This window comes from Natator depressus, chromosome 6, assembly GCF_965152275.1.
Source record: "Natator depressus isolate rNatDep1 chromosome 6, rNatDep2.hap1, whole genome shotgun sequence".
NCBI classification, from domain to species: Eukaryota; Metazoa; Chordata; order Testudines; family Cheloniidae; genus Natator; species Natator depressus.
In genome coordinates this window covers 66,825,989-66,850,574 of record NC_134239.1, presented here as the reverse complement: position 1 = coordinate 66,850,574, position 24,586 = coordinate 66,825,989, and the positions used below count along the sequence as shown (strand labels likewise).

Genomic DNA, 24,586 nt, shown 5'->3' with positions numbered 1-24,586 from the left:
AGTTCTCCTTTCAGTTGCACATATGCAATTCCCATTGACTCCAGCTGGAGTCATACCTGCATAACTCAGAGCAGAATTTGGCCCAATGTCTATTATGCAAGAGTTTTTTTGGACCCGTGGGTGACCACTTAAAACAGGGTTCATTCTATTTGATATTCTTTTTAATTCGAATGCATTACTTCACTGGAACTGGCAGTACCTGGGAGCAAACTATCATCTCTTGAATGCAGTTGTCTGCACCTCCCAAGTGCTAGGGCATCGGAGTATCTTTTTTTTTTTTTCTTCCCCTTTGTCCGCACTGGTCAAGGAGAAACTTCGGGGTGAAGATTGCTGTGCTCTGCTACAGCTGAATGGCCTCAGATCCCCATCAATTATTGATGGAGTTAATTCTTCCACAATTACTGGCATATTGGAGCTAGCTGACTGAATCAAGCTAATTAGTCTATTAACTAAGGCCACCAGAACCCTTTAAGGCATTTGGTCAGCAGCATCTGCAGCACTGGTGTTGCACGCCCACAGAATGCCAACTATCTCTCGGTGGGGTGCAGCAATGTGCGTATTCATATAGTGACTCTATTGAAAGAAAAGGGCAGATTTTCTCACTCTTATGTCACCAAGAGGCAGAAATAAGCTTTTTAGTGCCTCCTTTTCTCCTCTCTTTCTTTAATAATAAAATACTGGCTGGTTGTAACAATATCCGGCACTGAAGCTTTTAACATTTTCAGTGATTTCAAGAGCTGAATTCAATTGTGGTCTTTTCTGAGGACTTGGAGCCAGAAATTCCTGAGGTCTAATCCCTACTCTGCCACTGATTTTTTCTGTAGGCTTCGGCAAATCACTTAATCTCGCAGTGCCCCAGCTTCCCCATCTGTAAAATGGGAATAACAGTATTTCCCTAATACACAGGGCTATTGTGATGATCAGTGAATTAGGGCTTCATCCTGCAAACATTTAGGTGCATGAATAGTCCCCTTTAAGTCACTAGGACTACTCACATGCGTAAATATTGGCATGATTAGAGGTTTAGTATTTTGAGAAAGAGCTCTGATGATAGAAAGGGCTATGGAAACTCCAAGAATAAATACCCAGTTTTTCCAATTCTTGTAATTTGATCATGAGTCTTGTGACACATGGTGCTTTTTCTTAAAGTGCCAGCTCCTGGAATCCTATGATTATAGAGAATTGCAGCTTTCTCATATTTATATGTTTCTAGCCTTATGGTTACTGAGGAAAGCTTCAGAATGGGACCCCGAGAGGCAAATACCAGAATGCAAATGAAAAGAACCCCAAATTTATTATTATTTTTTAGAAATCTTATGCATTTTAAGACAATCTCATAATTTTGCAGGGGCCTGACTCATGGTTTTTGAAAGTTGGCAATACTGCACATGTGTAAGCATTATAAACTATATCTTTAGGCAGACAAATGAGGACAGGATCTGTACTTTACATGATATCCCCCATTAGAATTACAGCTTGCCCTTTTATTTTCAGTAATTGCTCTAATTCCTTGTAATAACAACACCAGTTATAGCAACACTGATTCCATCTTAGCACTATGAAGGGCTTGATTTCTGCTGTTACTTTACCCATGGAACTTCCATTACCTCTATGGGGTGGCTGCAGCATTGGGCATTCTACCTGTACCATCTATCTGTGGTTGTTTAAAGACCTGAATATTGTATGGACTATTGACAGAAGGTAACCAGGATCCCCATGGGTTTTCATTATGCCATTGATTAAAACAAAAACAAACAAACAAAAACCCCACCACACATACAAGGTTGAGGAAACGACTGAAAAATACCATAATCTTCTTTGACAGTTGCACTGTATGCTGATTATATGTTCCTTTTGAAACTGGGTGAAAATCCCTTTTGCTTAGCATAAATATTTTTAGATTTGTTTCTTTAAAAAAAAGGAAGCTGGTGCTTATTGTCTCAAAATCATCTCCGCTATTGTTTGGAAAAGATTATCGATTTGGATTGTTAATTTAAATAGTCTGCAGTGGTTGTGACAGTGCACATAGTTACAATTAACCTTGCGATGCAGAATTCATTATTGAAGAAGCTCTAATGAGCCATTCTAAGGTTTGTACTGATCGCAGAATGCCTGGATGCAGCAGATCACTATTGGCCGCAGTGTCATTTCTGGTCTTTAGTGTCACATAGTCTGTGAGGGCTCGAGAGATTTAAATATTTTTTAAGGTATTTGTGTAAAATCTTCCTCTCTGCTAGCCTGTACTAGCATTGTGTGCATACCCAGTGAATATTTCTGAAGTGCTCTCTCCCACCCTCAAATCAGCTGTCTACTGGATGTGCTGTAAGATCAAATAACATGACATTTGAAGCAACATTGGGAGAACTATAAAGTACTGGCCATGTAGGCCTGAGCCACAGAGTTCAGATCCAGATCTGAACGTCCACAATGATGGCGAGTGTTCATTCAGATTTGGAGTTCTGAGTCAGGGATATCTATGCATTAAACTGGTTGCTTACGGCCAAGGGATTGCTTGCTGCTACCCTCCTTCGTGCAGGTTTGGCTGTATGTGTTGTTTATAGCATTTGTTCCATAGCGAAAGTTATCATTAGAGTGCAGTTATGGTCTGTTAGAAAAGTGACTTGGTGAACCTTTGACCAAGCTACTGCCTGTGTGCATTTTAGCATTCTGTCTATTGACTTTAAGGACACAATACATTTGAGCTACTTCTTACTCCTGTTAGTTTGCAGAGCTCATACGGGTATGTGAGACTGAACTGGAGTCTGTTATAATCAGGATTATTAACTGAGTTTCAACTGCAGAACCTTCATTGCACATCTCAAGAGCATTTTACCTTCCCTAAATACAGTTTATCACGGGATTGTAGAAATAAAAGTATTTCTAGGCAATCACAACCACAGATATGGTGCAATAAAACCTTTATAGCTCCCTGTCGCACACAGCTCCACCACATCTTGTCATGTAGGCCATTTCTTGGGCTGCTCTTTGTGCAAGCCTTTTTAGAAATACCTGTAGTTGCAAAACAGGCCTTTTATGTTATCGCTGTGAATCTACCAAAATAGCAAAGAGTCCTGTGGCACCTTATAGACTAACAGACATATTGGAGCATGAGCTTTCGTGGGTGAATACCCACTTCGTCAGACGCATGTAGTGGAAATTTCCAGAGGCAGATATAAATATGCAAGCAAGAATCAGGCTAGGGATAATGAGGTTAGTTCAATCAGGGAGGACGAGGCCCTCTTCTAGCAGTTGAAGTGTGAACACCAAGGGAGAAACTGCTTTTGTAGTTGGCTAGCCATTATCTATTCAGGGGACACCATCACAGGGCCTAATAACATCAGCCACACTATCAGAGGCTTATTCACCTGCACATCCACCAATGTGATATATGCCATCATGTGCCAGCAATGCCTCTCTGCCATGTACATTGGTCAAACTGGACAGTCTCTATGTAAAAGAATAAATGGACACAAATCAGATGTCAAGAATTATAACATTTATAAACCAGTCGGAGAACACTTCAATCTCTCTGGTCACGTGATTACAGACATGAAAGTTGCGATATTATAACAGAAAAACTTCAAATCCAGACTCCAGCGAGAGACTGCTGAATTGGAATTCATTTGCAAATTGGATACAATTAACTTAGGCTTGAATAGAGACTGGGAGTGGCTAAGTCATTATGCAAGGTAACCTATTTCCCCTTGTTTCCCCCCGCCCCCCCCCGACGTTCTTGTTAAACCCTGGATTTGTGCTGGAAATGGCCCACCTTGATTATCATACACATTGTAAGGCGAGACATCACTTTAGATAAGCTATTACCAACAGGAGAGTGTTTGTTGGGGGGGGGGGGGAGATAACCTGGATTTGTGCTGGAAATGGCCCACCTTGATTATCATACACATTGTAAGGAGAGTGATCACTTTACATAAGCTATTACCAGCAGGAGAGTGGGGTGGGGGGAGAGAAAACGTTTTGTAGTGATAAACACCCATTTTTTCATGGTTTGTGTGTATAAAAACGTGTTCTGTACTTTCCACAGTATGCATCCGATGAAGTGAGCTGTAGCTCACGAAAGCTTATGCTCAAATAAATTGGTTAGTCTCTAAGGTGCCACAAGTACTCTTTTCTTTTAGCCATTCACAGTCTTTGTTTAATCCTGAGCTGATGGTATCAAATTTGCAAATGAACTGAAGCTCAGCAGTTTCTCTCTGAAGTCTTGTCCTGAATTTTTTTGCTGCAGGATGGCTACCTTTAAATCTGCTATTGTGTGTCCAGGGAGGTTTTTGTATATTGCTGTTCCTAATATCTGATTTGTGTCCATTTATCCTTTTACGTAGGGACTGTCCAGTTTGGCCGATGTACATAGCAGAGGGGCATTGCTGGCACATGATGGCGTATATTACATTGGTGGATGTGCAGGTGAATGAACCAGTGATGGTGTGGCTGATCTGGTTAGGTCCTGTGATGGTGTCGCTGGTGTAGATATGTGGGCAGAGTTGGCATCGAGGTTTGTTGCATGGATTGGTTCCTGAGTTAGAGTTACTATGGTGCGGTGTGTAGTTGCTGGTGAGAATATGCTTCAGGTTGGCGGGTTGTCTGTGGGCGAGGACTGACCTGCCTCCCAAGGCCTGTGAAAGTGAGGGATCGTTGTCCAGGATGGGTTGTAGATCACTGATGATGTGTTGGAGAGGTTTTAGCTCAGGACTGTATGTGATGGCCAGTGGAGTTCTGTTGGTTTCTTTCTTGGGCTTGTCTCGCAACAGGAGGCTTCTGGGTACACGTCTGGCTCTGTTGATCTGTTTCCTTATTTCCTCGTGCAGGTATCATAGTTTTGAGAATGCTTGGTGAAGATCTTGTAGATGTTGGTCTCTGTCTGAAGGATTCATTCACCTGCATGTCCACCAATGTAATATACGTCATCATGTGCCAGCAATGCCCCTCTGCTATGTACATTGGCCAAACTGGACAGTCCCTAAGTAAAAGGATAAAGGGACACAAATCAGATATTAGGAATGGCAATATACAAAACCCTGTAGGGGAACACTTCAATCTCCCTGGACACACAATAGCAGATTTAAAGGTAGCCATCCGGCAGCAAAAAAACTTCGGGACCAGACTTCAAAGAGAAACTGCTGAGTTTCAGTTCATTTGCAAATTTGACACTATCAGCTCTGGGTTAAAAAAAGACTGTGAATGGCTAGCCATATTTATTTCACCTACAAAAGCAGTTTCTCCTCCCTTGGTGTTCACACCTCAATGCTAGAAGAGGGCCTCATCCTCCCTGATTGAACTAACCTCGTTATCCCTAGCCTGATTCTTGCTTGCATATTTATACCTGCCTCTGGAAATTTCCACTACATGTGTCTGACGAAGTGGGCATTCACCCACGAAAGCTTATGTTCCAATACGTCTGTTAGTCTATAAGGTGCCATAGGACTTTTTGCTACAAAAATGTGTCTACCAGACTCAGGTTCAGTTTGGCTCTTCCATTCTTAGCAGAGGGAGAGCCAGGAGCTGCTCTGCTCTGGAGCTTAGATGTGCTGTGGGAGTATAGCCACAGGAACACTCTGCTATGGAGTGTCCATTGTGTCATGCAGAACACAAGGCCAGTCTAGAGTGGAGCTGGAGAGCCTGAAAGGAGAGCAGGGAAAAGAAAACTCATTTGATTTTAATGCTATGAACTGTACATGGACAAATTCTCCAAGCGCTAGAGGGCCTGATCTAACTCCCAGTGCAGTCAGTGGCAGTCTTTCCATTGGCTGCAGGAGGAGTTGGATTGGGGCTATGGTCACCACAAAGGAGTGTGGTGAACATGAATAAGAACCTGACTTGGAAGCTGGAAGGACAAGTATCCATGAGACAATCTCTTTCTTCAGAAAGTAAAGAAACTCTGGTTTAGCAGAGAGAGCTAGTCCTAGGGATGTGCAGTTGTTTGGCAACCTGTGGTTGCCTCTTCAACATTCACGATATTCCGGGACAGGGCATGGCGGGCTGCATGAACTGGCACCCCTTGCAGGTACTTCCTCTAAAAATAGGCCAGACTGGCACTGCTAGTAGATCCGACTAATGGGAAATGTTTTACAATCTCCATTATCATTATTTCCCCAACTCAACCTAGCCATCTTAAAGTGGCTGATTTCTTGTAGGCCTTGTGGCAGATGCAAGTCTTGAGAAGGGATTTAAAGAAGGAGAGGGATGGATCAGTTCAGGAATGGGATCCATTGGATGAGGAGCAGCGAGTAAGAAATTGCACAGATGTTTTGGGGAGGAGTAGAGAAGTAGGTGGCCCAGGCTGGTCTCATTAGCAAAGGAGAATAGGGCCAGGAGTGACATGATAAAAGACAGACATAGATAAGGAAGGAGGGGTAAAACTGGGAAGGGCCTTGAAAGCGGGAAATTTGAACTTCATGTGGTGTAAGAGGGGAAGTTAGTAGAGGGATTCGAAAAGGAAGAGGATGTGGCCAGAAGAACAGTCAAGAAGTACGGCTTTAGCAGCTGTGCTTTATACAGACTGGAAGAAGATAATGTTGGTGTCAGGGAAGCTGAAGAGGAGCAGGTTACAGTATTTACGATATGTGGTGATGAGTGCCTTGATCAGAGTTTTTGAGTCTGGACAATAAAAAGCAGGATTCTAAAAACATTATGGAAGAAGAAGTGGAAAGATTTGGAAACAGTCTGGATTTATGGGGAAAGGAAAGAGAATGATTCCTGGGTTATGGGTCTGATTGCCAGGCAGGATGGAGATATTGTCAAGAGTAACAGACAATGCAGGGTTTATGTGTGTGTGTGTGCATATTGAGCCTTAAATTACTTTCTGTTAAATTTCATTCCATTCCTCCCAGTGTTGATTTCATGTGTGACTGAAGCTCGTAACTCTGTGATTAGTGCATGGCATCCCTGTCTGAGTGGGTTTGCTTGATATATCCCAGCACTGTGCAGCCTTTGTGGACATCAATTAGTTGCTGTTGCAATGAACTCTTCTCTTACATGTCGTGTGGTGTGCTTGTTCAGATTACTGACATTAAAATGAACTTCTGTTTTTGCCAGGAGTTAACCCTGGAGGACCAACCAAGTGTCATGTCAGGTTCTGCAGGCTCCATGTCAGCAATAATCCCCTGAGTCACTCTCAGTTAGAGATGGGCTCAAATCACAAAAATCTGTGTCTGGACACCTCATAGTTCAAGATCCTTGGTTTTGGTTTGATCCATCATAATGAAAGGTGCTGTTTGCAAAATCTGGATCTAGTTCTGTGTTGAGATTTCAAATACTCCAAAGATTGGGGTTCTTCTTAGCCAGGGTTTTGGTCTGGGCCTGTCACTACTCTCAATGACACTGTTTATTCCAGCTCTTAAGAGAAGAACATTAACAGACTCTGACACTGATTTCTCCTTCCTTTAATACTGCCTCCCCTTTATGTTCTGTTCATTTCTTAATTTATGAACATGTATTTTACCACTAGATGTCCTTAGTTCTCATGCCGGTCCCACACTAGCATAACCAGAGACCCAGAATCCTACAGCAATTGGTGATTGTATAATAACTGATTTATAAGAATGGCTATTCTCTGTCAGCATTATTGGGTTACCCAGCCGTTCTCAGAAACCATTTACGTAACTGCTGAGAAAATACAAGCTTCCAAATATTGTATAGTAATTATGGGAAAGTATAACAGAAAGAGAGAAACATTGCTGAGGGATTTGGTAGTGAAAGGAACATTCTCACATGCACATTTGTAACCACTAAGGAATGACAGACCTTAATTTCTTTACTAGCAAAATATCTTCCACTTTTCTACTCTGACCACCTTCCTACAAATGTTTCCACAACAATGAAGTTAAAAGGATTTTCTTTCTCTCCCTATTAATAGCTGCCCAATAATGGCAGGTGTGCAAAAGGCAAAACATTGTGTACAATATTCCTGAAGATGTCCAAAACTACATTTAGTGTGTGTGTGCGTGCGTGTGTGTCTTATATACATACACACACACTTCCTTTATATACCACTTTCTCCCATGCAGTATGCAGTGTTAATGCTTGTATATACAACAGAGGGTGAAAAACGTAATGTTTTCTGAGAATGAAGACAATATTTAACTCCAGGTGACCAAAGACTCTCTCAACCTTGAATGGTGATCTTGGGGTACCATACTTTATTTCAGTGGTGTAGCTTTTTTTTCCATGTTCTGTTTTGCAGAAGGAACACTCATCCTACCTTGGTTTGCTTGTTTGTTTATATTTTTCCCCTCCAGAAAGCCCATGGCTGACCCCGCACGGTGGTACTGCTGTTTCACAAAGCTGGAGTCAACACGCATGTAGGAGAGAGGGTTGTCACTCTGGCAATTTGTCCTTCCCAAATAGATGTGACTGTTTTGCTAGCTTTCTTTCCCTTATTTATTCCTTTTGGTTAATTCGTTTGCGGGAGTTGGTGGCTTTTTGTTTTTGTTTAACCTGGAGGGTTAGCTATGCAGTTTGGCTTCTTCAGTGCCAACCAACTTGAGTAGCACAGAGCTCTTAAAAAAACCACCCCCTTCTTGCTGTACCTTGCCCCTTTTCCACACCCTGCTGCTCCCACTCAAGCAAAGTTTACAGAATCACTCTTTTATTTGTAGATCTTTAGACCGTGGGAAGGGAAGCTTTGAAAAGAGGAATAAAATCTCAGTGCAACCAAGTCCTTCAATCAGGCTGAATTAACTGCCAATTAAAACATAATTCCATTCCTATTAAGATGGATGAGTTCCCTCTGAAAGTGGGAGCTGCTGATTTCTTTCTTCCTCTCACTTTCTTTTAAAAATGTTTTTAAGAGCTCTGAACAAATTACTGCTTTGCCAATGGGGAATTGGGCAGGGATTACTCTGATTTTTTGTGTGCCCAGCAGCGAAAGGGTTAATGCCTGCTTTCCTCTTTGGTATCCGCTAGTTGCAGCCCATGTTGTGATCAGTCCATGTCCATGTGCATTTTGTCCCCCAATTTAATAACAAGTAATTAAAAAAGTAAACAGTAATAACAACAGTCCTCTCCAATTTTCTCCAGGACACCCTACCTGCCTGCAGTTCACCACAAACATGACGGAGGCTGTAAAAATCTATAAGTGGCAATGCATTGAGTGCAAATCCTGCAGCCTTTGCGGGACCTCTGAAAATGATGTGAGTTGTTTTTTTTTTAATGTAAATTAGTGCTGGTGAAAGCGACTGCAATGACTGCCCTAGAATACTGTCTTCTGGTTCACTACAAAACTGTAAAACACTGGCAGCAGCGATGGGTCACTCCTCCATTGCTCTTTCAGTATACCTGAGCCCTGACGTGGAAAGAACCTCTCTGGTCCAGTTGCAGTGACTCATTTAATCATTTGTCTCTCCTGAGATTATCATGGGTGTCATATAAGGCCACTTTAGATGATAGTATTTGTGATTTGGACACTTGTCCCATAGAAACTGGTCTGAAGCCACAAACCCAATGTCACATAGGTCATTGAACAGCTGTGATCTGGGCTGGATTTGAATGGGTGATGGTCTAGAGATGGCAGGTCTATCTCCTATTACTAATTCCCCCTTGTCACCCAATATGAAGCTCATATGAATCCCAATTTTTATGATAAAACCCAAAACCATGGAAACATTTGGGTTGGAAGGGACTTTTTATTGATAATCTAGTCTATTTCCTTTGCTCCATAGCAAGATAGACGTCAAGCAGCTCTCTGGATTTTGTTTTTAGCAATAAAACAGAAAAATCTTAAGAGTCTGGGTGCATTCTGTTTTAAGAGCGAAGGGGGGATTTTCAGTGCAGTATATGGGTGTTGCCTATCTGAACAGAGTTTTTTTTGTGACAATGTGAAGAGCTACAGTCCTCGTGATAGGAACAGCTCATTTACATGTGAGCCACTGAACAGACCCCCCTCACTAACCTGCTGAACTTTGCAAAATTTGTTCTGTCCAGGCTGGAGAGTAAAAGGGTCCTGGCAAGAAGGGATTCTCTGGACTAGGTAACACCAGAGATGATCAGAGGAATGGAGAACCTACCTTTTGAGAGGAGACTTAAGCTTGGCTTGTTTAACCTAACCAAATGAAGGCTGAAGGGAGATATGATTGCTCTCTATAAATAAACCAGTGGGATAAGTACCAGGGAGGGAGCAGAGTTATTTAAGTGAAGGGCTAGTGCTGAAAGAAGAACACATTGGATATAAACTGGCCGTCAGCAAGTTTAGGGTTAAAATTAGGTGATGGTTTCTAACCATCAGAGGAGTGAAGTTCTGGAACAGCCTTCCAAGGGGAGCAGTGGAGGCAAAAACCGAACTGGTTTCAAGACTGAGCTTGATAAGTTTACGGAGGTGGTGATATAATGAGACTGCTTACAATAGCATGTAGCCCATCTGTGGCTGCTAGTAGTAAATATCCCCAATGGCTGGAGATGGGAGACTAGATGGGGAGGGCTCTGTGTTACTACAGATCATTCTTTCCCGGGTCTCTGGCTGGTAGGTCTTGTTCACATGTTCAGGGTCAAACTGATCACCATTTTTGGGGTCGGAAAGGAATTTCTCTCTGGGTAAGATTAGCAGACACCCTGGGAGGTTTTTTTGCTTTCCTCTGAAGCATGAGGCATGGGTCACTTGCTGGTTGAACTAGAGTAAATGGTGAATTCTGTGTAACTTGAAGTTTTAAAATCATGATTTGAGGACTTCAGTAACTCAGACAGAGGTTATGGGTCTATTACAGGAGTGGGTGGGTGAGGTTCTGTGAATCATAGAATCATAGAATATCAGGGTTGGAAGGGACCTCAGGAGGTCATCTAGTCCAATTGGACCGATGCCCAATTAAATCATCCCAGCCAGGGCTTTGTCAAGCCTGACCTTAAAAACTTCTAAGGAAGGAGATTCCACCACCTCCCTAGGTAATGCATTCCAGTGTTTCACCACCCTCCTAGTGAAAAAGTTTTTCCTAATATCCAACCTAAATCTCCCCCACTGCAACTTGAGACCATTACTCCTTGTTCTGTCATCTGCTACCACTGAGAACAGTCTAGATCCATCCTCTTTGGAACCCCCTTTCAGGTAGTTGAAAGCAGCTATCAAATCCCCCCTCATTCTTCTCTTCCGTAGACTAAACATCCCCAGTTCCCTCAGCCTCTCCTCATAACTCATGTGTTCCAGTCCCTTAATCATTTTTGTTGCCCTCTGCTGGACTCTTTCCAATTTTTCCACATCCTTCTTGTAGTATGGGGCCCAAAACTGGACACAGTACTCCAGATGAGGCCTCACCAGTGTCGAATAGAGGGGAACGATCATGTCTCGATCTGTTGGCAATGCCCCTACTTGTACAGCCCAAAATGCCATTGGCCTTCTTGGCGACAAGGGCACACTGTTGACTCATATCCAGCTTCTTGTCCACTGTAACCCCTAGGTCCTTTTCTGCAGAAAAGGCCTGCAATGTGCAGGAGGTCAGACTAGATGACCATGATGGTCCATTCTGGCCTTTAAATCTATGAGGGTATAATGAAGTGGAAAATCCAATCTCATATATGGGTGTGGTCCGGGGGTAAATGTCTCTCCATTTATCTGATCTTGCTGGTGGATTCCCCCAGCTCAAAGGGAGATTTATCAGTTAGAAATTCGAGCTGTCTTGTTCAATTCAGATGCGGCCAGAAAGGGTTGTTGTGGCAAAGTGAGGAGATTGTGGTGGTTGACCCTGGAAGCAGAAATGTGAGGTTTTGTAAATCCATTCATGTTCCGTATGTGCTTATTGTTAAAGCTATGTTCAAAAGTGTGCAGTACTGATTTACATATGCTTTTGTTCCCACCTCAGCAATAGACTAATCAACATTCTCTCTCTCTCTCTCTCTCTCTCTCTCTTCCTCCCTCCCCCCCACACCGCCAACAATTCTGCTTCAGGACCAGCTGCTCTTCTGTGACGACTGCGACCGTGGCTATCACATGTATTGCTTAAACCCACCAGTGTCTGAGCCTCCAGAAGGTAACATGTTCTGGAAATCTACATCGAGAGCAACAGAAGGGCCCATGGGGAGGAGGGAGGAAATCAGAAGGTGGCCGTGGGCAAGGTGGGTGAAGGAATTGGGAACCAGACTCAGAGCAATGAGGCAGAGGCAAAATGTCAGGTAGCTTTGTAGTGCACATCTGATTGCTAACGGTTGGCTTACCAGGGAGGCAGATCAAGGACCCAGTCCTGAAGGAAAACAAGAGACCATTTGGAAGGGCTGAAGATTCTGTACTGGGGGAAGCCTGAGCTAGACGTCTCCTGTTTAGTGGGGATGAGGGCTGATAATCTGGTGGGTCTGGGCCCTGTTTAACATTAATCTAGATACATAGGAAGACGCCTACCTATTGCCATTCCAGTTCCTTCTCGACTGCCTGTGGCTAGAGACTGAATATTGTGGTGTCCACTAGATTAACCTTTTAGCTATTCATTCTCCATTTCTTTTATTTTCTTTCTTCCTTTTATTTTTAGTACTCTGTTCCTTTTTTTCCTGCACAAGTTTGTGCCTTTGAGGGGAGGGGTTCTGTTCCCTTTTTTGTTGGCCATGGTTATGGCCTCTGCCACCCTCAGCCTTTCCTCACTTATGGCCTCACTTCTGTGGGCTCTGACCTAAACCCTGCCAGACCTGCCATTCAGTAGTGGGCATTCTAAATGCCCCCAGTGCTATAGAGAGTCCCATATCCCACTGAAGTGCAAGGTCTGCTCTGGATTCAAGAGCAGATCAAGGAAACTGAGAGAGGATAGAATGAAACTGCTCCTTATGGAGTGCTCCCTGAGATCTACAGGATCCCATTGCCCACCCTCCCCAATACTTTGGCCTCATCTTCTGAGACTGTTCTGGTGATTTCTTTGGCTCTAGCTCTGTTTAGCAAAAAACAATGGGTAGCTCCAGAGGCCCTGAAAGAAGAAGAGATCTTGGTCTCCTGACAAGGAGTCTAAATGGAGGGAAAAGTCACCCCAGAGACCAGGGTCTAAGGAGACTTTGCATCCTGCTGTGGGTACTGCTGAGATTCCTGCTTCCTTCAATACTGAGGACCCGATCTCACTGAAAAAGAACTCCAGCATGCTATGTACTGAAAAATATCTTGGCAAACAACCATGCTTGGCACCAGCCTCTGTACCTTCAGAGTCCTCCATGCACAAGGACTCTTCAAAGAAACCACCACCGGCCCCAGCTCTGGCACCCTCTGAGGGCCACAGACACAAGGAGTGTGCAGACAGCCCATCTGTACTGTCTCTTTACCATTTGATTCACCTCAGCTTGAGGAGTACTGCCCTGGAACGCTGGTACTGACCTCATTCCTCTCCCATGAGGACCACAGAGTGACAGAGGCTTGAATCTCCTCTCCTTAGAGACTGAGGGCCTTTCTGCCAACACCAATGTACCAACCAGTACTGCAGCCCCCTCACCCAAAAACTTGGGCACCAGTATCGACTCAGATGCCAATACCTCCTTGACCACCAGTACTGACTCTCCTAGCCCCTCCATTGGACACAGCGGATGACAAATCTTCAGGATCAGACATCTCTGTCTAAGATTCAACCACCTTCCTATTCCAACATCCTGCCCCAGTGGTGTATCCTGACAATAAGACTCCAAAAACTAGTTGTCATCTGTCCCACCAACCCTGGCAGGAACACCCCTGGGGTCCTGTTCCTTTCCCATATGTCCTGTCACATTGGGCTTTCTGGAACCCTGGGTCCCCTATGATGACCAATTGTATAGAGTGTTCTTATGTAAAAGGGCCTGTCAAGAGGAGCAGCCACCAGTACCCAGGGAGCCTGTTCCCCAGGTTCCTGCTCCTCAGAGGACTAAGAACTAAGAGTTGAGGAGGAGGCACCTCTCTCCAATAAAATCCTCTTCATCTCCAGATGAAACCATTTTGCTCCCTTCACCATTCAGTATGGATGATCATAAATTTTGTCAAGATCTGATGACTTTGCAAATTCCCTTCTAGGAAATACAGAAGCCCCAGCACTTCCTTGTGGATATTTTCTATACCATGTCTCATGGCAAAATATCCCTGTCTGTTAATGATGCCCTGTTCTCTCCAGCATGTAACGTATGGCAGACATCTGCTATCATCTCACCTACATGGAAGATGGTTGACAAAAAACTGTTCAAGGGCTCCGAATACCATTTTTTCCCATCCCACCGCCCTGGTGGTCAACACAATCAGTGAAAGGAACAGACAGTGCTGGTTGAGATCTACTCCTCATGATAACAAGCTCAAATACCTGGACCTTCTTGGATGCAAGAGTTATTCTTCAGCTGCACTACAGTTCAGTGATGCCTTGTTGGTGAAGTATAACTCCACCAATTACATCAAATTTTCATATTTTATTGACCATCTGCCACAGGAGCAGATGGACCAATTTCAAGGCCTTATTTCAGAAGAAGAGACAATTGCCAAAGCATCCTTGCAAGCCTCGCTCAGTGTGGCTGGCACAGCCTTTCACTTTGTGGCTGCAGTTATATTTATGTGTCGAGGTTCAGGGCTGCAATCCTCTGGTCTTCCTAGAGAAGTGTAGCATACATTACAAGATCTTCCCTTGGAAGGGCCCAAGCCCTTCAGCAATGAGACAGATGTGTCCCTGAACTCTCACAAAGATCCTGCAATCCTTGGGCATTTACATCCCTGCAACAACAACAACAAAAATATAACAAGTCACAGACAGTCCAACAGTCTCGCCCAGTTCAGTATTTTACTTCCCACAAGCAGTATTCTATTGCTGCCTCCTGGTAACCAACTTCATCCAAGTGGCCATTTTGGCTTATTGGTTGACAGTCACGAATCACCACGCTGTATGAATCCTATGCTGTAACATTCTGTCCTCCCTCCACTTATGGGAATTCTCTCTCCCATTTCACACCTTTCTGGGAGCATATCAAACAGATGGATACTGGAAATAATTTCATTAGGATACACCATCCCATTCAACCACTTCCCCCTTCTCCCTGTCCCTTTTCAGGAATCCTTCTCATCAGGGTTTCTTGAAGCAGGAAGCTCAATCCCTCCTATTACTGAGGGAATTGAATTAGTTCCTCCCAAATTCAACAGAAGAGGGTTTTACATTTTTGCATTCATCTCCCACAAGGATCATCCTCATAGATGCATCCATGCAAGGCTGGGGAGCTCACTTTCAGGACTCCACAGCACAGGGCAAATGGACCCCCAGGAATTGTTGTTGTACATCAACATTCTTGAGCTCAGGGCTGTCCAATACATGTCCCTTCACTTCCTACTCAGGATCCAGGGTCACTCCGTAAGAGGCATGACAACAGAGTGACGATATACTACATCAACCACCAAGGAGGCACAACATGCCAATCTTTATGTGCAGAGGAAATAAAGCTCTGGAACTGGTGTCTCACCCACCAGATTGACATCTCAGCCCATCTACCAGGTCTGCAGAACACCTTCGCAGACACTCTGAGCAGACATTTCTGCCAGGATCACAAATAAGAACTGAGCAATACTATCTTTCAGAAGACTTTTCTCATCTGGGGTTCTTCAGCGATAGACCTCTTTGTGGCTCCAATACAAAATGCCATCATCTCTGCCTGAGGGGAGGACTTGGTCACAACTCCCTGGAAGATTCCTTCTTCAGCCGTTAGCCTCAGGTTCTGCTATACACTTATCAACACAATTGCTCCTCAGAGTCCTGAATAGGCTGAAACAGCAGAAAGCAGTAGTTATCCTCTTAGCTCCAAAATGGTCGAGACAAATATAGTTCTCACCCCAATCTCTCCTTATTACACCTCTTGACCTGGCTCCTCGATGGCTCTTGGGCCTAGAGTAGGATTGTTCTCTTGAGCTGCAGTGTGTGCTGCTGAATAGTAGGAAGCCTGTCCTAAGGGAAACCTACTGTGAGGGGCAAGACCATATCAGACCAGCTGCTGACCTGCACCCTGACTAACTTCACTGCAACCAGTGAGCCCAGCTGCACTGCCTTGGAGCTGACCGAGTAGCCACAGCTCCTCATTGGCAGCTGGTTTAGCAGCTCTGCTTATAAACCTGGTCTCCCAGCAGATCAGCAGCTGCTAAGTGCATATCATATCTGTAACTGTGCTTGCCTTGTTCCAATCCCTGCTCCTGCTTTTGCTCCAGCCCATTCCTCATTAGCTTCTGACTTCTGGCTTTGATCTCCGGCTCTGCCCCTGGCCTACAACTCTAGTTTACCCTCTAAAGCCCTGGCATTCAACTTCTGTCCTGGCACTGACCTTGGCTCGTTTCTGGTCTCTGCCCACCCTAGGCCCAGGGTTAAACAGTAGGCTGAACTCTCATTTCAACCACTGGGCCTGACTGAACATGGCTTGGTTGGCGACACCTACCTGCAAAAGTGGAAGCAGTTGAAGGGATGTCATTTTTTGTGCAACCTGCCCCTACCAGATTCCTGAAGGGAGTGGCCAACCTCTTTCCTCACATAGGACAGTCCACGCCACTTTGGAACCTTAATTTAGTTCTCAGTGCCTTGAGAAACCCCCTTTGAACATATGGGAAGTTATTCCCTGCTGCAAAAACCTGCATTCCTCGTAGCCGTTGCTTCAGCCAGAAGAGTAAGTGAATTGGGAGCTCTTATGGCTGATCCACCATATACTGTGTTCTACCAAGGCAAGGTGACTTTGTCCTCATTCTCACTTTTTATCTGAAGTCTCATCAGACTTTTACATCAACCAGGACTTTCAGCTACTGCTCTTTTTTACCCCAAACCTCATGCTTCAAGGGAAGAGACTAGTCTCAAAACTCTAGATGTGAAAAGAGCCCTTGCTTTCTATCTTGACAAAACTAAACCCTTCAAATCCTCTCCTAGACTTTTTGTCTCCATTTCAGAGAGAAAGAAGGGAGCTCCTCTTTGCACCCAAAGACTATCTAAATGGGTCTTAACATGTTACAAAGCGTTTGGGGTACACCCTCCATGTAGGGGACTGCTCATTCCACAAGGGTGAAGTCCACCTCTATAAGAACTGCTTAAGAACATATCATTCCAGACATTTGCAAAGCTGCCTTCTGGTCATTGGTGCACACTTTTTCCCAGCATTATGGTGTTGTTCACACCTCTAGATCAGCTGCAGCTTTTGGTGAGGCTGTGCTCCAAATTGTTCTGAACTTGTCTGCTCAGTACCCTTCTCTGTAGCTAAGGTACTGTTTGGGAGTCACCTAACATGGAGCCCCCATAGGAACAATAGCTTGAAGGAGACGTTTATTACCTGTACAGTAACTGGAGTTCTTTGAGATATTATGTCCCTAGGGGTACTCCACTCTGCCCTCCCTTTCCTCTCTGCTTCAGAGTCCTTGCCTTTGAACTTTGGGGTTGAGAAGAAACTGGAGCATTATATATTCTCCATCTGGAGCATGAAGATGTGTAGGGTGCAGGCACAGACCCGTGGATGCTGCTCCTCAAAAATCTCTGATGGAAGGTGCATGGGTGTGCATGCACACACATGGTACACCCATAGGGTCAAAACATCTTGAAGAACTCCAGTTACTGTAGAGGTAAGAAATCTCTCCTTTTCTTCCCCAGTAGAGTTTATAAATGCCCTATTTAGAGATGGTCTTATGGTTTAGGCCTGTCTGTAATGTTTTATGGGAATGATTTTGTTTTTGTTAATCCCCATACAATGTCATTAAACATGGAGTCATAATGGCCAATGAGACTCCATCTTCTTGTTGTGTTCAGGCAGCATGTGCAGTACCTCCCTGACATATTTAGACAAGCCAAAAACTATTTAGAGTAGTTTTCAGTGCTGTTCAGACCATCTGTACCTTGGAAAGGGAGGAATTTTCAGATCAGTATTATGTTCAGTACATAGTTATGTCCTTGAAAGAAATTCTACTTGAAAGTGTTTCTGCTGGTTCTGGTTTGTTAGTTGGTTTTGGAACAGAAGAACTGGCCCATTGATCTACGAGTTCTTGAGGTTAGTGGGCCTTCAGTTAAAATCAATAGAGCCCAATAGAAACTGACAGAGGCCTACAGAATGATTCTAATGGAGTGTACTGGAATGTCCAACATTATTCTGAGACAAGAATAATTATGGATCAACTATGTAGCCATGATGTGTAAGACCACAGGAGTTCTATGTTTTTTAAAATTTTGCTAAAGAGGAAACGAAACTGATAGGGAGAAACTTTTTGGAAACTGAATAGACAAGATTTCTGTTTAATTGGGAAGTGCTGGGATTAAGTTATCAAATGGCAAAAAGTATTGTGAGGCTGCACATCACAACTGACCAGTAACTTCTGGGGATAGTCTGACTCTAAGGGCTTGGCTACACTTAAATTTTATAGCGCTCTAACTTGCTGGCTCAGGGGAGTGAAAAATCACCCCCCTGAGCGCAGCAAGTCAGAGCGCTTTAAAGCGCTAGTGTAAACAGGCTTCGAGCACTGGGAGCTAATCCCCTCGTGGAGGTGGATTACCAGGAGCGCTGAGAGAACTCTCTCCCAGCGCTCGTGAGCGACCATGCTCGCACTTCAAAGCACTGCTGTGGGAGCGCTCCCGCGACAGCACTTTGAAGTTTCCAGTGTAGCCATGCCCTAAGTGAACAATACCAGCAGGAAAGGAGCAATGCTGTACTTCCTTCAGAAATATATTGGAAATTCCAGTTGGGGGAGATACCTTCAGTCCCATTGAAACCATCCCTAGCATACAGTCTCAGTATTCAGAGTTAATACTGTGCATGTGAGATTGATTGATGGTTCATTGATTTACAGGGAGCTGGAGTTGTCATTTGTGCCGAGAACTACTCAGAGAGAGAGCATCAGCTTTTGGCTTTCAAGCCTGAGGAGCTCCAGGGATCAAGATGCAATTTGCTTCTGGAGTTGTGGTACCAGCACACAGTTCCCATCCAGAACACAAAGACACACACATGCGCGTGCACACACACATCGAAGAGAATGGACACTCAAGTATAAGAAGAGATAACAATGGTATTTATTGTCAAAGAGTAGATTTCACTAATATAGTACCTCCTGGGTTCTACTAGAAGAAACATGTTCTCCTTTTAATGCTCCAAATGGAATCTTTTCACTGCTGTGCATGGTTGATGCTGTATTGTAATAGGCTCACATGCATTATGTTAAGGGGGAAATTGTTATACTGATACCGAGGAGTCGATTTTGTTTGGCCTTGTGCTTTTTTGTTTGGTCTTCTTTGTAAACAAAGAAATAGCAACATCGTTCCCAAAGCACTACTGATGAGATGCTTTGGTTGGGATGTTGGGAACTGTTACTCCTCACAGGCTTGACTGAAAACCGCTTTACTGCAACACTGTGTAGTTCTAGAGAGGCTTTGAAGGTTGTGGTAGCTCCGTTCTTCCTGAGTTGTGAATAACACGAGCATATTGCCACTGAGACAGGAACTGATCTAAAATTCCTTGGGTGACCGTTTCTTTGCTGAATCATCAAACCCTTTGCTTTTTACTGATATTAGAAATTTGATTTTAGTGTAAATGAAAGAAGAATAGAATATATATAGACTCAGAGGCACCTACTCCACCCCTCTCCAGTTTCTTTTAATGTTCAGGGAGACCATCTTAAAGTGGCACTGTTATTAAGATCAGATCCAAAAGGCTGTTTTTTATTTATAAAGAGGTGAGGAGTAAAGGTTTACAGAACCTGAAAAGAAAGATTGTCATGGTGGTTTTTAAATTTAAATAAAAATAGCTTTCCTTTATTTAAACAGTCCCCTGATGTGTAGCACACCCAAACAAAATAGCACTGAGCTCATGTATCAGAACCAGGAAGCATCACTGTAATTCACTGTATTGTCACTGTCCAAACTAAGTGAAATAGAGAAAAGTGAACAACAACAAAACAAAAGCATCAATGGAGAATAAGTATTTTTTAAACAATCGTCTCCATTTCAGTAATCTAAGGGGTCAAACATGTAAGGACTATTTTTTAAAAATATGATTTTTAAAGTTGCAAATATGCTACTCCTGATTCTATCAAGTATACAAGAATTGTCCTACAGTATCTTGGGTGTATATAAAGACATATAAAATCTGTTTATAAACAGATTTAAAAGCTTGCATGAGAGGAGGAATGTAATATAGGTTGATGAATCCCAAGCAGCATGAGTGGCTCAGGATGCCTATGCAAGGTGGTAAGGACACTAAGATTGCATTTGGGATATACATATTAATTGAAGCCCCTCTGCAAAATTATTCACCCTGAGGATTTAAATTGACATTGTCAAAATAAATATAATTTAGTTTAAAAAAGGTCCTTCCCTGTGTTACTGATAACACCTCAGACTGTTAAACTTAAATGAATTGTATAAATTTAATTTACTTTTAATTTTTTATGTGGTTTGTTTAGCTTTTTCACTTCTTTCAGCTTGGACACAGAAACCAGTCTGGTCAGTTTCTCAATCTTGTTCTTGTGGACTCACACATAGTGCAGTTGTGTGTGAGTTCACAAAACTGCCCTAGAATTGTTTCAATCCCACAAAAACTGTTTTCTTTACATTCCAAGGTGGTACCTGAGCACTTTATTTCTAGCCCTATTGCACCAAATCTACCCCTCGTGCAGCTCTATTGTCTTCCCCTGGGATTAATTTAATCCATTAGTAGGGGACAATGCCCAAATGTAGCGTCCCAAAACTACGAGATAGTGTCAGTTGAAAAGTGTGCAAAAATCGTCTTTCTGACACACATTGGGAGGGGAAGATAGGAGCTTAAATCTCTACTACAGGCCTACATTATACAATCCTAGACCATCAAATAGCATTTGTGTCCACACAGCTACAATAAGATGATTTACATACTATTTAAACAAAACCATTTAAAAACTTTAAATGACCAACTTTCTTTCAGCCTCATTGGGCAACATGCTGAAGCACTTCAAACTATTCATCCCCATTGTCTCATCCAAATCTCTGAGCGGCCGTCGCCTTTCTTTTCAGCTCCCTCCTGTCTGTTAGAATCCCCCTAGGAAGAGCTAATGGAGTCTGTCACATTTCTCCAATGCTCCCATGCACGTGGCCTTCTTAGTTTCCCTCGGCAGATGTGCTGGATCCATAACTAGAGACTGAGTCGGATACAAGATGCTAGAGGTGCCCACACCTTTTGGTACAGAAAACTGCACTGGCAGCTTGCCAGGAGCTGGATGGCCACAGCTTATTTGCACACACATTTGCATACATTAGTTAATCAAAATAAATTGCCATGACTTTCATATTTGCTGCCTGTTGCAGTTAAACCCTCATGAAAATTTACAAGTGTTTAGCTGTGTCATCTCCACCTTGCACGTCCAGGGAGACTGCAGCAGCAGCCCACATCCTAGGATTCCAGGAGCCTCAGTTGGCCTATCAGCTGTACCTTGTGTCCCTCTACTCAAAGCATTAACAAGAACTGATTGTGTTAGAGCCTCTGTATTCCATATCCAATCTACCAAGGCAGAGTTAGTTGCTACAGTCCAGAATGCACATGTATGAGTTCAGATTAATAGTAACTTTCTGTCATGGTCCAGTTACACTTCATTCATTCAGGCTTTACTCTCGCATATCTACATGCACAGACAGTTCCAGTTAACTTCTAGCAGCCTGATAAATCCAAAGCTTTCACCTCTCTGACATTAAGATGCTCCTGCAACTTATATCTCCCGGCTTCACAGCCTTATTCTTAGGCAATAGGAAGGTACATTCCACTCAGTAATAATTCTTAGCATGTACATAGGGCTGGACAACTTCAAAGTGTTTAAAACATTCATTATTTAATCTACACAATACCCATTATGTAAATAGCGCTGTACCCATTTTACAGAGACACAGAAAAATTATACCATGTCTTGTTCATAGTCATACAGTGAAAAAGTGGATTCACAGTCAGCTTTTTTAACCATCGGACACATTTCCTTATGCTACTCCTTTGCTGTACACTTATTTAAAGGAACAATCCACAATAAGGCAATTTTCGAAACCCAGCATAATCATGACATTCTCACAGGCGAACTAGGGAAATGTGGTCTAGAGTAAATTACTTTAAAGTGGGTGCACAATTGGTTGAAAGCCAGTAATCAAAGAGTAGTTATCAATGTTCACTGTCAAACTGGGGGTGGGGATGGGGGTGGGGTGGTATATCTGGTGGTGTTCTGTCCTGAGTCTGGTACTAGTCAATATTTTCATTAATGTCTGAGATAATGGAGTGGAGAGTATTCTTGTAAAATCTCTGGATGACACCAAGATGGGAGGGGTTGCAAGCACTTTGGAGGACAGGATTAAAATTCAAAATGACCTTGACAAATTAAAGAATTGGACTGAAATCAACAAGAGGAAATTCAATTAAGACAAGTGCAAAGTACTTCACTTATGAAGGAAAAATCAAATGCACAACTACAAAGTGGGGAATAACTGGCTAGGTGGAAGTACTGCTGAAAAGGATCTGGGGGTTATAGTGGATAACAAATTAAATATGAGTCAATGTGATGTAGTTGCTAAGCAGGTTAATATCATTCTGAGATGTATTAACAGGAGCCTTGTATGAAAGACACAGGAGGTAATTGTCCTGCTCTGCTCAGCAATGGTGAGACTTCAGCTGGAGTATTGTATCCAGTGCTGGGCGCCACACTTTAGGAATGATGTTGAAAAATTGGAGAGAGTTCAGAGGAGAGCAACAAAAATGATAAAAGGTTTAGAAAACCTGTGAGGAAAGGTTAAAAAAACAACTGGGCATGTTTAGTCTTCAAAAAAGAGTAAGAGTCATCAACTATGTTAAGGGCTGTTATAAAGAGGACAGTGATCAATTGTTCTCCGTGTCCACTGAATATAGGAAAAGAAGTAATGGGCTTGATCTGTAGAAAGGCAGATTTAGGTTAGATATTAGGAAAACCTTTCTAATCATACAAGCATTTAAGCTGTGGAAGAGGTTCCAAGGGAGTGGGGTGGAATCCTCATCACTGGAAGTTTCTAAGAATAGGTTAGACAAACACCTGTCAGGGATGGTCTGGTTTTACTTGATCCTGCGTTGGACCTGTTGAGGTCTCATCCAGCTTTACACTTCTGTGGTTTGATGATTCTAAGCTCTAGTGTAAGGGAAAAACATTCTGGGGACTCTGTTGTCATGCTTCCCTCTCTTTTTTTCATGGCAGGAAGTAACATTGAATAAATGTCCGTTCAAAGTTGAACAGTTTTCACCATTTTTATTTTTTTCTTGGGAATGTTGTTCTTAGAGGCTTTTAAAAAACTAAATCGGTACATTAAAAAGTAAATGGTTGTGATTACAGTAAAGGGGTTTTTCCATTGGCTCTGGCACAGCTGTGTGAGTTGTTAGTGGTACTTGATGTGAACCAAATACTGAGGGTTAGACTAGGATAAAAAGGTGGGTGTTCTAAAACTGCTAGTGAATACATGTGAACTGATACTTTTAAAAACTCCAGTATACAGTATTTTAATGCAGATTGGAGCAAACTACCAATGGAAATGATGGATTCTCCATCTCTTGAAGTGCTCAGATCAAGATTGGATGCCTTGTTAGTCGATGTGCTTTAGTTAGACACAATTACAGTCAAACAGTTAGTCAAACACAGGAGTAACTGGGTGAAATTCTGTGGTCTGTGACATACTGGAGGTCAGATTAGATCAGCAATTCTCAACCAGGGATTTTTGGGGGGCTGCAAGCAGGTTTCAGTGGGTCTGCTGAGCAGGGCCAGCATTAGACTCACTGGAGCCCAGGACAGAGTGCTGAAGCCCTGCCGCGTAGGGCTGAAGCCTGGGACCCTGAGCCTTGCTACCCAGAGTTGAAGCTGAAGGCTGAGCAATTTAGCTTTGCGGGACCCCCTGTGGCAATTGCCCTGCTTGCTACCCCCTAACCCAACCCTGGCTTTTATATGCAGAAAAACAGTTGTTGTGGCACAGGGGGGCCATGGAGTTTTAAAAGCATGCTGTGGGGTCCTCAGAAAGAAAAAGGGTAAGAACCCCTGGATTAGATCATCTAATGGTCCCTTCTGGCTTAAACTCTAACGATCTATTGAAACACATGTTAGCTGGTTGAGGTGACGTGAAAATACAGCTCCTCTCTGTACCAGGCCCTGAAATATTTTTCATTAAAACATATTTGGTCACACATTTTAACCCATCCTCCCCCATTTTTTATCCTATTTTAGATGAGCCCTTAAAGTGCAGTTATGGGAAATGATTCACCTGTGTTGGGACAGTGAGTTGCAAACTGCTTCCTGTGCCCGTGGGAGCAATTGCATTGAAAGAGACAGCCTAGCACCTCAGCTGTCCTACCCTAGGGATTCTTCCAGAGAGGAGCAACTATCAACTCAGCTACATTGGGTGAGGCTGTCCAGGAGATGTGCTGAATCCCCCAGCCAGCTTGATCCTGGCCCTTCCGTGTTCTTGGCTCTACTGACTGGATCCTGGTCCAGGAAACCAGTGAGTAAGTGAATCAGGCGCATAGTCAGAAAAGGTGACTGTATCTAAGCAGTACCGACCCATGCAACAGATCTCTTCCCTTTGTATATCTGAGTCAGATGTGCTTATTTTACTATCACAAGCAAACACTCCCCGTTAGCCCTTCAGAGCTAATACAGCTATGGAAACATGAATAAGATCCTATTCTCCCTCAGGGAGCATCAATAAAATTGTCAGTAGCT

The 24,586-nt window shown here is 43.3% G+C and overlaps 1 protein-coding gene across 3 annotated transcripts in view; it reads left to right on the top strand.

Moving 5' to 3' along the window:
• Positions 1-24,173, top strand: part of DPF3 (double PHD fingers 3) — a 217,672-nt gene extending 193,499 nt beyond the window's left edge. For 2 of the 3 annotated variants that reach the window (XM_074955589.1, XM_074955591.1), the window contains exons 9-11: positions 9,034-9,146; positions 11,885-11,966; positions 18,701-20,150. In XM_074955589.1, the coding sequence (XP_074811690.1) occupies positions 9,034-9,146; positions 11,885-11,966; positions 18,701-18,771 (266 nt within the window). In that variant the 3' untranslated portion in view covers positions 18,772-20,150. Of the gene's footprint in view, positions 1-9,033; positions 9,147-11,884; positions 11,967-18,700; positions 20,151-24,091 lie in introns of those variants that run through there. The other variant, XR_012639930.1, reaches the window with a different exon arrangement.
• The last annotated feature ends 413 nt before the right edge of the window (positions 24,174-24,586 follow it).